The sequence below is a fragment of the Ranitomeya variabilis genome, chromosome 8 (assembly GCF_051348905.1).
Source record: "Ranitomeya variabilis isolate aRanVar5 chromosome 8, aRanVar5.hap1, whole genome shotgun sequence".
Lineage (NCBI taxonomy): Eukaryota > Metazoa > Chordata > Amphibia > Anura > Dendrobatidae > Ranitomeya > Ranitomeya variabilis.
Window position 1 is genome coordinate 156,243,278 of NC_135239.1, and position 15,999 is coordinate 156,259,276.

General features: G+C 47.7%; 1 protein-coding gene across 1 annotated transcript in view; it reads left to right on the plus strand.

Annotated features, from left to right (window-relative positions):
• The first annotated feature begins 4,221 nt into the window (after nt 1-4,221).
• PMM1 (phosphomannomutase 1) overlaps nt 4,222-15,999 on the plus strand; it is a 77,588-nt gene continuing 65,810 nt past the window's right edge. Inside the window, exon 1 of the mRNA XM_077277366.1 lies at nt 4,222-4,371. Within this exon, the coding sequence (XP_077133481.1) occupies nt 4,291-4,371 (81 nt within the window). The 5' untranslated portion in view covers nt 4,222-4,290. The remainder of the gene's footprint in view (nt 4,372-15,999) is intronic.

Below are 15,999 nucleotides of genomic sequence, written 5' to 3' on the forward strand. Positions count from 1 at the left end.
CAAAAAAGCGCAAATAGGGTCTTATCCTCAGGACTGCTCTTAAAGAATTATGAGAGAACTGCTCACCTGATGGTGCAAAGTAAAGGCGTGTAATTTGTCAGCTGCTGCAGATCCACAGGTCGGCGCTGCGACCTCTTAGAGACGTTATAATAGATGAATGTGGATAAAATCTGCGCTGCTGTGACAAATAATGAATCCAGATATAGTTGTAAGGTGTTCGGGTGGTTTATTCAACGCGTTTCGAAGCTCATGGCTTCTTCAGGAAGTTTCCACACAAAGAGGGCACTGTGAAAGGAATAGAGGGTTTTCTCGTTTTCTCCTAATCTCATCTCTACTCTGCTTCAGAGTAAGAAGGCAGTCACGACTAGAATATATGGTAGAACGTGGAGAGAGTTTTTATCTTCTTCAGGGTCAAAGGTGGAGGATGGGGCACCAGTGGAGTGTATATTGGAATTTTTGGAAATGGGTCTCGATTTAGGTCTGTCCACTAGTACTTTAAAAGTCCAAGTGGTGGCACTTGGGGCTCTGTACAGCTGTGATATAGCTAGTAATTATTGGGAGTCAAGATTTATTAAAGCATCATCAAAATCTAGGCCCATTTCTAAAGAAAAATCGATCCCATTGGATTGGAATTTGGTCCTGGCAGCCTTGACAGACGTACCAATTCAGCCCACAGAATCTGCAACCTTTAAGATTTTCACTTTCACTTAAAACAGCCCTTTTGGTAGCGTTAACATCTGCCAGAAGAGTCAGTGACATTCAGGCTCTTTCTATAGCTCCACCATTTACTAGATGACAGAGTAATTTTAAAGCCCAATCCAGCCTACCTATCTAAAGTAGCGTCCCAATTTCACAGATTGCAAGAGGTAGTCCTTCCTTCCTTTTGTTCTAATCCAAATAACCAGAAGGAAGAGAAACTTCATACTCTGGATGTTAGAAGATGTACAGTCAGATACCTGTCTGCTACGGAAAACTCAAGAAAGGATAGTTCATTGTTTTGTGTCCTTCCAGGATTCTAGTAAAGAGCTTAAAGCCTCAAAACACACAACTTCTAGGTGGATTGGGGAGGCCATTTCTTTAGAGTACTAAACAAGTAGCAAAGTGGTCCCAGAAGGTTTAAAGGCTCACTCCACATGGGCCTTGGCAACCTCCTTGGTGGAGAGGTCAGACGTCTCAATCGAAGAAATTTGTAAGGCAGCAACCTGGTCTTCTCCTTCCACTTTCTGTAGACATTATAGACGACATATGGGTTCTTTTTCCAATCTCAATTTTGGGAGAAGGGTGCTCCAGGCTGTGGTCCCTTCCAGAATTCTTATTTTCTCTGCTCCGGGCTGTGGTCCCTCCCTGAATTCTTAATTTCTTTTTAATTCTCTAGTGGTTCTGTCATGGGTGATTAATAAAGTCTTACTTACCCTTATATACCTTCCCATCATGTGTGGGTGAGCAATTCTTTCGCTAGGGTTGTGATTCCACGTTTTAAGATTGTGTTATATGGTGTCGGTTGATTTTGGTTTTTTTGGTATAACCATTGAAGGTCCTCTTGTGCTCTGTAATTTAACCAGTGTGATGGAGAAGTGCCGGCCTTTTTAGCCTGTAGGTTTCCTATCCTTGGTGGGCGGATCCCCTCACTAGTGGTGCTGTCATGGATTCCGAAAAATCCAGTTACCAGTAACTAACTAAGACTTTCCTAGGATTTGTTCCCTATCCTACTTATACATGTAGTATAGCAGCATAAGTTCTGTAGAGGCAGGTCACGTACAGTTGTGTGAAAGTGGTTGCACCCTTCCTGACTTTCTATTCTTTTGCATGTTTGTCATACTTAAATGTTTCAGATCACTAAACAGATTTAAACATTAGATAAATATAACACAAGCAAACACAAAATGCCATTTCTAAAAGAAATCCAAAACCTACAGTGCCCTGTATGAAAAAGTGATTGCTCCCTAAACCTAATTGGGCCATCATTAGCAGCAGCAACTGCAATCAAACATTTGTGATTACTGGCAATGCATCTTTTACAATGCTCTGGAGGAATTTTGTCGCACTCATCTGTGCTGAATTGTTGGAATTCAGCCACATTGGAGGGTTTCTGGGCATGAACCATTTTCTTAAGGTCATGGTACAGCATCTTAATCAGATTAAGGCAGGACTTTGACTAGGCCACTCCAAAGTCTTATCTATTTTTTTTTTTTTTTTTTTTTTATTAAGCCATTCCGAGGTGGATTTGCTGGTGTGTTTTGGATCATTGGCCTGTTGCACAACCAAAGTATGCTTCCGCTTGATATCACAAACAGATAGCCGGACTTCTCCTTCAGGATTTTTGGGTATACAACAGAATTCATGGTTCCATTTACCACAGCAAGTGTTCCAGGTCCTGAAGTAGCAAAACAGCCCCAGACCATCACACTACCACCACCTTATTTTACTGTTGGTATGATGTTCCTTTTCTGAAATGCTGTGTTACTTCTATGCTGAATGTAATGGGACATACACCTTCCAAAAAGTTAAACTTTTGTCTGGCAAGTCCACAGAGTATTCTTCCAAAAGTCTTGGGGATCATCAAGATGTTTTCTGGCAAAACTGAGACAAGCCTTTATGTTCTTATTGCTCAGCAGTGGTTTTTGTCTTTGAACTCTCCTATGCAGGCCATTTTTGCCCAGTCTCTTTCTTATGGTGGAGTCATGAACACTGACCTTATCAGAGACAAGCGAGGTCTGCAGTTCTTTGGATGTTGTTGTGGGGTCTTTTGTGACCTTTTGGATGGGTCATCGCTGTGCTCTTGGGGTAATTTTGGTCAGCCGGCCACTCCTGGTAAGGTTCACCACTGTTCTATGTTTTTGCCATTTGTGGATAATGGCTCTCACTGTGGTTCACCGGAGTCCCAAAGCTTTAGAGATGGCTTTATAACTTATTCTAGACTAATAGATCTCAATTACTTTTTTTTCTCATTTGTTCCAGAATTTCTTGGGTCTACTTCACTTGGTCAGACAGGTCCTATTTAAGTGATTTATTGATTGAAAACAGTTGTGACAGTAATTAGGCCTGCGTGTGGCTAGGGAATTTGAACTCTGCTCCTCAAAGATATGATAAGCCACAGTTAATTTATGTTTTAAGGAGGGGGGCAATCACTTTTTCACACAGGGCCCTGTAAGTTTTGATTTTTTTTTTTCCCTGAATAATAAAGACCTTTGATTTCAAAATTGTATTTTGTGTTTACTTGCCCTTTCTTTGGAACCATGCCCTAGCACTTTTGATAGCTGACTCTCCAGCATGTCTGTGCATGGCAGAGCTGGCTGTCGCTCACAGTGCCATGGCATGCATACAGTGTAGTGAGCAGTGATGTAGCCGCTTTGGGCTCACCCCATGACGGAAAGCTGGTGGCTCCAGGTTAACTTTGTCAGTAGCCACACTTTCATCAAGACAGCAGAGCAGCACTGTAATGCTAGTCACCTACAGATTAACCGTATATTTGCAGAGAGCATTTTCCGAGGTGACTGCTTCCCTTTAACTGCTGTCAGTGGGGGTTATTATATATATATATATATATATATATATATATATATATATATATATATATATTTATTGGTTTCTTGCAATATCCATTCAATTGATCATAATTTTAAGAATGTCTGATGTGTTTTTAACCAAAGTAATAAATTGTAAATGTGACGGGTCGTCATCTGTCTCTGAGGATTGGCTATTTGGCATCAGACTAACAAGTCTTCGACCACCTCGCGCCCACGGCTTTGTAGCCCCCTACACCTGTCGTACCGGTCCACAGTCAGCGCTAGTAGTGCTGTGTGCCGCCTTATGTGCCCCTATAATATGGAGGCTGGCTGACCGCTACCAGTGATTAGATGAGGCCAGGTTTATGGGCTGTCGTATTACCCAGCCTCATACGCAATGATCCTATAGAGTTCTGTACTAGAGATTGACAGACGTTCTTTGTGCTGGGTTATTGGTCAGCAGCGCTGTGCGCTATCCGGGTGCTGGCAGTGGCGGTATCAGGGGCAGCCTGTCCTGGACGTAATGTAGGTGTAAGGTCGCCGGCCGCTACCATTCACTGACTTTTACCCTACTTGGCTTTGGTGTTTTTCTGACAAGCTGCAGGAAGTTGCCGGCTACGTGATCAGTGTCTTGTTTACCATGACCATGTGACTCTGAGGCTGCGCTATAAGTGGCCAGCAGGGCCACCACGCCTCCCACCCTCCTATACCAGCCCCTCACACTCCCTCCCAGCTTCCATTCATTGCAAGGGCAGCAGCAGGCCTCTCTGCAGATGGACAGGCAATGGCAGATCCCAGGAGCCAAAACCAGAGAGACATTCTGTGTCTTTTTGATGTGGATGGGACATTAACGCCTGCACGAAAGGTATGTGTCGAGCATACAGGTGACATTAGTATAGCATGCACCTATAGTGCAGGAGACATACAGGATTAAATAGAATATTTTACATTTGCAGTTACGACGTTGTCAGGACATATTTCTAATGGGTTTTCAGCACAGATAGTGAGGACCCGGAATTGCATTGTGAATGCTCTTTACTAGGAGGATAGTTCTCAAGATGAGCTGTATGTTTATGTAAATTGTCTTCCGGGATTCTTTAGACAGCTGTCTTGTGGCTAAAGTTTAGCATCTGTGATAAAGCCACAAGCCCTCGCGCTCACATAATTGGTATTAATGAAGCCGTTGTCGGGTGTCCGCTGGAACTTGTGGCTTTAAAATAAAATGTGTCACGTTTTGATCATTTCAATTCTAATTTTCTTTTCCTCAATGGACTGTTGTATTAGGAAATTATAATCAATACTAAATGACAAACCTCTTGATATCCTCTGGAGGATTTATCATTACAGGTTAGTGTGGAGTTTGTATGTTCAGTTCAGTAAAAAGTGAGACAAACTGTAATCTAAGGATTTTGCACGTCTTCTGCGCTTTGATCTCACTTCTAGTTTGTCTTAGAGCGCAGTCGGGTGGAGATCGGGACACAGTGCACGGAGTGGCTGGCGGCTCTCCTGACCAGAGTGTGACAGCTTCAGGTATTTCTATGCAGCCGTCAAGCTCGGGTCGAGAGAGCCACTAGCCAGAATGTTCAGTATTTCCCCATCTCTGCCCAAATTATATGTGCCCTTACCACTCAAAATACTGCCATGTGGAGGGGGCCTTTCTCCGATTAGATCCCATACTTCAGAAACACATGGAGAGGTCCCAGTTTCCTATTAAATTAGGCTACTTTCACACTAGCGTTGTGTGACGTAAGTCGCAATGCCTCGTTTTGGAGAAAAAAACACATCCTGCAAAGTTGCCCGCAGGATACGTTTTTTTTCTCCATAGACTTGCATTAGCGACGGAGTGCCACACGTCACATCTGTCGTGCGACGGATGCATCGTGTTTTGGCGGACCGTTGGCACAAAAAACGTTCCATGTAACTTTTTTTGCGCGTCGCATCCGCCATTTTCGACCACGCATGCGCAGCCGAAACTCCGCCCCCTCCTCCCCAGACCTTACAATGGGGCAGCGGATGCATTGAAAAACTGCATCCACTGCCCCCGTTGTGCATTTATTTCACAACGTGCATCGGGCCGACGCATGGTGACGGCCACGTACCGACGCTAGTGTGAAAGTAGCCTTAAAGGGACTTTGCCAGCACAGAATAAATGTTCAAAACGAGCACAGGTTTTCGGTGCCCCCTTGGCGTGGCAAACAGTTCAGTGCACTTTTCCACCTGTGAATTTTCACTTTATCTCCCCATCTTTAACTGACGAGAGAAGGGAGGAAATAGATGGAAAACAGGAAGGTGGGAAGGTGCATGTACAGGGGCTCTGTCAGCACAGGATGATTGTTCACGGCGGGGCCAATCGTTTATATACACCTTCCCACCTGCTTATTTTCCCTGAATCTCCCCCACCATTTCATTGACATTTCTACAGAGCAATACATGAACTTTTTGAGAGCGAGAAAATGGCACGTACTGCACCAAATTGATGAAGTTTTTTTTCACCTTGAGAAAGGAGCTGAAATGCGTTGGAACAATAAACAACCGTTTTGGAATTCAAAAGCCTCCTCATTTACCTCAGCGCAGCCCGCTCACTGTGATATCGTCCTCCTCCACTCAGCTGATGAGTAAGGCATGCATATTTCCCATATCTCACTAGTGACATTTGTCATTTTCTTACAAATATTACATCTTTATTTTTAAAATTCACATCGACCCTGAAGCTTTTTCAGTCAAATGCTCCAGCACATAATAGAAATTGGAGTTGTTCACTGCAGCATCCAAACATGTTGCCCCTTCAAAAAGCTTCTGAAAAGCGAGAGCTGGAATCTCATTCCTTCTGGCAAATACTGCGCTTTTCGCTGCACCAGTTTTATAGAATTTCCCCCAGTGTGCATGTACAGTATATGTATGCGCTGCGTCCTATAGAGGAGTATTATAGTGCTATACACTGCGTCCTATGGAGGAGTATTATAGTGCTATACGCTGCATCCTATAGAGGAGTATTACTGTATAGTGCTATACGCTGTGTGCTATAGAGGAGTATTACTGTATAGTGCTATACGCTGCATCCTATAGAGGAGTATTATAGTGCTATACGCTGTGTGCTATAGAGGAGTATTATAGTGCTATACGCTGCATCCTATAGAGGAGTATTATAGTGCTATACGCTGTGTGCTATAGAGGAGTATTATAGTGCTATACGCTGCATCCTATAGAGGAGTATTATAGTGCTATACACTGCGTCCTATGGAGGAGTATTATAGTGCTATACGCTGCATCCTATAGAGGAGTGTCACGATTCACTCCGTGACTGTCAGGATCCCTTAGCCGCTGCCCACAATCTGTCACGGACGGGGGTGACCTTAGACCAGCAGACGGCTATCACATGTGCAGGGGGCTTATCCTAGTTATCCCTCCACTGCCACAATGTGATGAAAAAAAAAACACACACGAGGCTATTGACCTCTTAGTTTACAGCAGGGGCTTATTTTAGGTATCCCACTGCTCTTCAATATACCATGAACTGCAGGGATTTGTGTATCCCGCTTACAGTTCCACTTAAACCTTGCAGCTCTCTGGCGCCCCCCTTTCTGTCAGGTCAGATTAGGTACTGCACCTGGGGTAATTAGTCGCCAGAAACGCTGCCTGCTATGTACTGGCTATTGGGTGTACTGCAGCGATGCGATAACTACTCCCGCTCAGGCAGGAACAATAATTATCAAGCCGCAGTCGCTACAGTGACCCCCCAAAAGCCGGCACACGGTCGCTGCCACCAGCTCCAGTTGAACGGGTCTGGAGCAAACCCCAAAAAACAGTAGCGTAATTCCCTTCAGAGACAGGGTACGGTTTAGGGCAGGAAGAACGAACTAGTATTAAATAGGATACCCCATAAATGATTTTAGGCAGTGTTTATAAAATATTTTACAAAGATGTTACAAATGAGACAATTGCAAATATGTACAAGGTAATTATAAAAATAAAAGGATTAAAGGAAGAAAAGATAACTCACATGTTCTTAGATCATTGCATTGCAGGCAACAGGCTAGGAGCTTTCCATCTATCCCAGTGCATTGGGCACTCGCAGTCTGGTCGCTTCAGGTAAAAACTCACAACTCTGCTCTCTTGGATGCCTGCCAGCACTTAAAACCTACAGTCTGTGACCTCACAGAAAGGGCTTGGTTTTCCAACTCCTCCTACCTCTTCGGTTTCACTAACTGGGCATTAAATATATCTGATGCCCGTATCTTCGCTACAGAACATAAAATAATCGCACCATACCCATCGTTCATCTCATAGTATCGTGGGCATTCCGATGAGATCAAATATGCCCTGTCTGGGATACATATTTACAGAGAAATCCCTACTTCTTCACCAGATGGAGTTAGACGCCCGTATTTAGAGTGATGCGTAGATCCTCCGAGTGTGATTATGACGATATATTTTGGTGTTCGTAACTTAAACGGTTTGCATAATATCTTCCAAAAACAGAACAAAGAAATCCCATGCATTCTAGAAGTTTCTCTAACAGTTCCTGCTAACACAAATTCCTCTTGCAGCTATGCCCGTCGTAAATACCTTTCGTCAATAAAACTCCCCCACAAGGCAAGCTCTTCTACACAGACAGCTAGAAACACAGGGAAAGAAAGAGAACCAGAGAGAAGGGGGGTTTAGCCCCCGCATGCTAGCAGGAAAACTAACTTATGATATTTCATACCATATCGTGACACCTCCCCCTTTTAGCGTGCGCTACGGCGGCAGGACCTCTCGGTATGCCTCCATGCGCACGTCCGTGGGTTCACCCTGACGGGAAAGTCCATCTGCATTACCATGCTCTTTGCCCGCTCTGTGCTTAATGGTGAAGTCAAATTGCTGAAGGGCAAGGCTCCAGCGTAGCAACCTGCCATTGGTTCCACACATGGTGCTTAGCCAGCGCAGAGGGTTGTGGTCGGTCACCACCGTGAAGGTGCGACCGTACAAGTAGGGCTGCAAGCGCTGCAGAGCCCAGACTATGGCCAGGCACTCCTTCTCGATGGTGGAGTAGGCCACTTCCCTCAGCAAAAGTTTCCGGCTCAGGTACAACACGGGGTGCTCTTGGTCCTCCGAGTCAACCTGGCTGAGCACAGCACCAAGGCCAAACTCGCTGGCGTCGGTCTGTACCAAGAACGGTCGACTGCTGTCGACTGCTTTCAACACAGGGGCGTTGCACAGTGCTGTTTTCAACGCCTGGAAGGCCCCCTCACAGCCATCTGTCCAGTTGACGATGTGGGGTAGCTTCTTCCTGGTGAGGTCCGTCAAAGGTTTTGCCAGGCTACTATAGTGCTGCACGAAGCGCCTATAGTACCCTGCAGTGCCCAGGAAGGACATCACCTGTTTCTTGTTCCTGGGAGTGGGCCAGTTCACGATCACGCCCACTTTGTCAGGCTCCGGTTTCAGGGTGTTTCCACCTACCCGGTGCCCCAGGTAGTGAACCTCCCTCATGCCCATCTGGCACTTTCCCGGCTTGATAGTCAGTCCTGCTCGGTGAATTCGCCCGAGCACCTCCTCGAGATGCTGCAGGTGTTCATCCCAGGAGGGACTGAAGATGGCAATGTCATCTAAGTACGCCACGGCGTACTTCTCCAGTCCCTGAAGCAGGAGATTGACCATCCGCTGAAAAGTGGCAGGGGCATTCTTCATGCCGAAGGGCATGACCGTGGACTCGTACAGTCCAAAGGGTGTGATAAAGGCGGACTTCTCCTGCGCCTCGGGGCTCAGGGGAATCTGCCAGTATCCGCGACTCAGATCCATTATTGTCAGGTATTCTGCGCCAGCTAACTTCTCAAGCAGCTCCTCGATGCGCGGCATTGGGTGCGCGTCAGAGGCTGTAATGGCGTTGAGCCCCCTGTAGTCCACGCAGAACCGGGTGGTCCGGTCCTTCTTTGGCACGAGAACTACAGGTGAGGCCCACGCGCTCTTTGACCGTCGAATCACCCCCAGCTGTAACATCTCATCGATCTCCTGGCGCATAATCTGCTGCACCTGGTCAGAGATTCGATAGGGTGTTCGCCGTAGTGGGGCGTGATTCCCGGTGTCCACCTCGTGGACCGCTAACTCAGTCCTTCCAGGCCGGTTGGAGAACACGACCCGGAAGGGTTCCAGGGTGGTTTGCAACTGCAACCGCTGTGGTTCATCTAGCGAGGCGCTTACCTCCACGTCCTCAATGGACCCACGGGCCTTGGCTTGGGCCAGCATGTCCAGGAGGGTGTCCTCCTCCCCGTCTTCGGGTGCGCTGCAGACCGGTAGGACGAAAGGTTCACGTTCGTGATGAGCCTTCATCATGTTGACGTGAAAGGCCTTTCGCCTACCCCGAGTGTGGTCAAGCGTGACCACATAGGTGACCGGGTTGAGCTGTTGGTGGACGACGTACGGGCCCTCCCAGGCTGCCTGAAGCTTATCTGTTGGTACAGGAACCAGCACCCAAACCTTTTGACCCACGTGGTAGGTCCGCTCCCGGGCGTTTTGGTCGTACCAGTGCTTCTGATCAGCCTGAGCCTGCGTCATGTTGTCATGCACCAACTGCGTCAAGGTCTGCATCTTGTCACGGAAGCGCAGGACATACTCCACTATGGACACTTCAGAAGGGTTCGGCTCCTCTTCCCAGGATTCTCTTACCAACCCAAGGGGTCCCCGGACTCGCCTGCCGTACAGGAGCTCGAAGGGGGAGAACCCCGTCGAGGCCTGCGGAACCTCTCGGTAAGCAAATAGCAGGTGTGGGAGGTACCGCTCCCAGTCGCGCCCTTGTGTCTCAACCAGCATGCGTAGCATCTGTTTGAGGGTACCATTGAAGCGTTCACACAAGCCATTGGTCTGTGGGTGATACGCACTCGATACCAGGTGCTTCACCTGCATTTTCTTACAGAGAGCCTCCATTAGGTGAGACATAAATTGGGTCCCTCGATCAGTAAGCATTTCCCTGGGAAATCCTACACGTGAAAAGATGGCCAACAGGGCATCCGCCACCTTATCTGCCCTAGTTGACGACAGAGCTACTGCCTCTGGGTACCGGGTAGCGTAGTCTACCACAGTAAGAATATATTGCTTTCCAGAGCTGCTGGTGACGGCCAGCGGGCCCACAATGTCCACCGCAATCCTCTGGAAAGGCTCCTCTATCACTGGCAAAGGGATCAGGGGAGCCTTAAGAGCAGGCCCCGCCTTCCCCACTCTTTGACAGGTGACACAGGAGCGGCAGTAGTTTGACACATCTGTCCCCATCTTAGGCCAATAGAAGTGTTGAGACAGCCGGGCCTTAGTTTTGCTGATCCCCAAGTGTCCAGCTAGTGGGATCTCATGGGCAATCCGCAACAACTCACCCCGGAATTGCTGCGGGACGACCAGCTGTCTTTCCCTCAACCACTCCTTTTGTGATTCTCCGGGTACTGTCTCCCGGTACAACCTTCCTCCTTCCCAGAACACCTTCTCCTTATCAGTCTCGGAGAATGACGTCCCGGCGAGTTGTCTCAAACTCTCTAGGCTCGCATCTGTGTGCAGAGCGGCCTGAAACTCCTGGCTAGGGGAAGCCAGAAGTGACGTCAGGGTCCCTTCCCCACGGGAGCCCTCTGGGACCTGCACTGGGTCCACCTCTGGTTCAGTCACACTGATGACTGAGGAGGGTCCGGAAGGCAAACAGTTATCTGCGTTCCGGGCACTCTGACTGCGGGTGACAGCAGCTACGTAGGCTGTCTCCCCGGGGGTTTCTACAGACCCATCAGCTGATGCTGCTATGGGCTCTACCTCCCCATCCTCCCCCATTACCTCAGGAGCATTGCTACTTATGGGCCAGTTACCTTCCTCGGTGGCACTGGTCAATTTCATGGCGTCACCTGTCTCACGGTTCCCATGTATCTCCCCATTTCTTGTAGCACCGACACTTGCCCCTGCTAGGGGTTCCTCAGCCGTCTCACTCCGCAGAGGGACTTGGCTGAGCACTCCTGTACCTATGGACACATCAACTTTCACAGAAACATCATTATCAGATACAGTTGGCACAGGTACAACATTTCCCCCATCAATCCTAGGGAAAAAATGGTTAACAGATGCATCATTACAAGATAAAGCATGGTCAGGTAACACATGCGATTTCCCATCATCATCATCATCATCATCAGGGTTAACGTTACGCTTATTAGCAGATTGGGGAGGGGTGTCAGGGACGTAGTATGCAAACAACCTCCCCAAATCAGTCCCCAACAAAACATCAGTGGGCAAATTATCAGACAGCCCCACTTCTTTCACCCCGCTCCCGGCACCCCAATCAATAAAAACCCGGGCCATCGGTAAGGGACAGCTGATGCCCCCAATCCCAGTGACAGTTAGGGTTTTCCCCGGAATGATTTCTTCAGGGGCCGCCAGTTCGGGTCGGATGAGGGTTCGTTCAGCCCCGGTGTCCTTGAGGCCTGTAGCAACACGACCTCCCACAGTGACGGGCTGTACGTTGTCACACACCCTCCCAACCACACCACCCACCAAAAGAACTGCTGCATTAGGCCCTGGGGCCTGGGATGAGGGGTTCTTCTGCTTGGCTAGACATTGGTGACTGAGGTGTCCAGTCTGCCTGCAGTGGTAACACTGGCGAAGTTCGGTGGTAGGTCTGGTGCTGTTGGCCACGGGGACAGGACCTCTGGTGTGTTGGCTGGCAGGGGTACTGGCGTTGGCTGCAGGCTTACCCCCTCTCCAGCTGGTGGTGACTGGCTTCCGCACTTCCGATCTACGGTTGGCCTCATAGGCATCGGCAATCTGCGCTGCTTTTGTCACATCGTTGGGTTCTCTGTCCATCACGAACTGTCGCACTTCAGTTGGGCAAAGACGGAAGAACTGGTCTTTGATCATCAGGTCTCGCAGCTGTGTAAAGGTGGTCACTGACAGTCCTTGGGTCCACTGGTCAAAGTGGGTCCCCAGTCTATGCACCACATCACTGTAACTGTCGTGTGGGCCACGTAGGAGGGTCCGAAACTTTTTACGGTACACCTCGGGTGTAAGCTGGTACTTAGCTATGAGAGCCTGCTTGATGGCCTCATAGTCACCATCTTGTTCTTGAGGGAGGGCAGCAAACGCCTCCAGAGCTTTTCCTCTCAGCCCTGGTGTCAGGTATCGTGCCCATTCTTGTGTAGGCAGCTGGTACTGTCTGCAGGCTTTCTCAAAGGCCCGCAGAAACGTGTCCAAGTCCCCATCCTTTTCCATAACAGGAAAGTGGTCGGGCCGGGGCTTTGGTATCTGAGCGCTGCTGGGCTCACGGCTCTGGGCAGTGGAAGGCGTCCCCCCCCGCCGGAGCATCTCCAGTTCATGTTCTCGCTGGGCTTGGCGCTCGGCTCGCTGGGCCTGGGCCTCTCGCTCGGCTCTCTCAGCCTCTCGCTCAGCTCTCTCTGCCTCTCGCTGGGCCTCTCGCTCGGCTCGCTCCTGGTATTGCTGGATCAGCTGCAGACGTCTCTCTAGGTCATCTGCGGAGCATTGTTGCAGAGCCAGCTGCAGGCGGAGGTCTGCGCCCCCCTGGTTGCCAGTAGGGCCCGTATTCAGTGGTTGAACCTCTGCTGCAGCACCACGTTCGCTGGTGCTGGCATCTGCGGCCTCTGGGCTCTGTGAGTGGTCTAGAGCGGCTTCCCATTGCACCAGTTCAGCGACCATTTGAGTCTTGGTCATGCTCTGGGGGTTCAGGCCATGATACGTGCATATCCCAGCAAGAGTGTCTTTCTTCTGCTGGTTGTACCAGGCTTCTCCTTTCGTTGCCATGGTTGCCAAATAAAAGATAGGATAGAAAAACGAAGAAAAAGGGAGGGGATAATCACCAGTACACACAATTGTCTCAAGACTAATAAACACTGAGTTCTTTCTCCAAACTTATTTGCGCAGAGTTCTCGCAAGAACTTTCTGCAAGTTTTTAGTGAGAGGAATGATTGCTCAAACCAAATCACTAATGCTCTAATATCCCACCGCCTTGCCACCAATATGTCACGATTCACTCCGTGACTGTCAGGATCCCTTAGCCGCTGCCCACAATCTGTCACGGACGGGGGTGACCTTAGACCAGCAGACGGCTATCACATGTGCAGGGGGCTTATCCTAGTTATCCCTCCACTGCCACAATGTGATGAAAAAAAAAACACACACGAGGCTATTGACCTCTTAGTTTACAGCAGGGGCTTATTTTAGGTATCCCACTGCTCTTCAATATACCATGAACTGCAGGGATTTGTGTATCCCGCTTACAGTTCCACTTAAACCTTGCAGCTCTCTGGCGCCCCCCTTTCTGTCAGGTCAGATTAGGTACTGCACCTGGGGTAATTAGTCGCCAGAAACGCTGCCTGCTATGTACTGGCTATTGGGTGTACTGCAGCGATGCGATAACTACTCCCGCTCAGGCAGGAACAATAATTATCAAGCCGCAGTCGCTACAGTGACCCCCCAAAAGCCGGCACACGGTCGCTGCCACCAGCTCCAGTTGAACGGGTCTGGAGCAAACCCCAAAAAACAGTAGCGTAATTCCCTTCAGAGACAGGGTACGGTTTAGGGCAGGAAGAACGAACTAGTATTAAATAGGATACCCCATAAATGATTTTAGGCAGTGTTTATAAAATATTTTACAAAGATGTTACAAATGAGACAATTGCAAATATGTACAAGGTAATTATAAAAATAAAAGGATTAAAGGAAGAAAAGATAACTCACATGTTCTTAGATCATTGCATTGCAGGCAACAGGCTAGGAGCTTTCCATCTATCCCAGTGCATTGGGCACTCGCAGTCTGGTCGCTTCAGGTAAAAACTCACAACTCTGCTCTCTTGGATGCCTGCCAGCACTTAAAACCTACAGTCTGTGACCTCACAGAAAGGGCTTGGTTTTCCAACTCCTCCTACCTCTTCGGTTTCACTAACTGGGCATTAAATATATCTGATGCCCGTATCTTCGCTACAGAACATAAAATAATCGCACCATACCCATCGTTCATCTCATAGTATCGTGGGCATTCCGATGAGATCAAATATGCCCTGTCTGGGATACATATTTACAGAGAAATCCCTACTTCTTCACCAGATGGAGTTAGACGCCCGTATTTAGAGTGATGCGTAGATCCTCCGAGTGTGATTATGACGATATATTTTGGTGTTCGTAACTTAAACGGTTTGCATAATATCTTCCAAAAACAGAACAAAGAAATCCCATGCATTCTAGAAGTTTCTCTAACAGTTCCTGCTAACACAAATTCCTCTTGCAGCTATGCCCGTCGTAAATACCTTTCGTCAATAAAACTCCCCCACAAGGCAAGCTCTTCTACACAGACAGCTAGAAACACAGGGAAAGAAAGAGAACCAGAGAGAAGGGGGGTTTAGCCCCCGCATGCTAGCAGGAAAACTAACTTATGATATTTCATACCATATCGTGACAAGGAGTATTACTGTATAGTGCTATACGCTGTGTGCTATAGAGGAGTATTATAGTGCTATACGCTGCATCCTATAGAGGAGTATTATAGTGCTATACGCTGTGTGCTATAGAGGAGTATTATAGTGCTATACGCTGCGTCCTATAGAGGAGTATTATAGTGCTATACGCTGCGTCCTATAGAGGAGTATTATAGTGCTATACACTGCATCCTATAGAGGAGTATTATAGTGCTATACACTGCGTCCTATGGAGGAGTATTACAGTGCTATACGCTGCGTCCTATGGAGGAGTATTATAGTGCTATACGCTGCGTCCTATGGAGGAGTATTATAGTGCTATACGCTGTGTACTGTAGAGGAGTATTATAGTGCTATACGCTGTGTACTGTAGAGGAGTATTATAGTGCTATACACTGCGTGCTATAGAGGAGTATTATAGTGCTATACGCTGCATCCTATAGAGGAGTATTATAGTGCTATACGCTGTGTCCTATAGAGGAGTATTATAGTGCTATACGCTGCGTCCTATAGAGGAGTATTATAGTGCTATACGCTGTGTCCTATAGAGGAGTATTATAGTGCTATACGCTGCGTCCTATAGAGGAGTATTATAGTGCTATATGCTGTGTACTGTAGAGGAATATTATGGTGCTATACGCTGTGTACTGTAGAGGAGTATTATAGTGCTATACGCTGTGTACTGTAGAGGAGTATTATAGTGCTATACGCTGCGTCCTATAGAGGAGTATTATAGTGCTATACGCTGCATCCTATAGAGGAGTATTATAGTGCTATACGCTGTGTCCTATAGAGGAGTATTATAGTGCTATACGCTGCGTCCTATAGAGGAGTATTATAGTGCTATACGCTGTGTCCTATAGAGGAGTATTATAGTGCTATACGCTGCGTCCTATAGAGGAGTATTATAGTGCTATATGCTGTGTACTGTAGAGGAATATTATGGTGCTATACGCTGTGTACTGTAGAGGAGTATTATAGTGCTATACGCTGTGTACTGTAGAGGAGTATTATAGTGCTATACGCTGCGTCCTATAGAGGAGTATTATAGTGCTATACGCTGTGTCCTA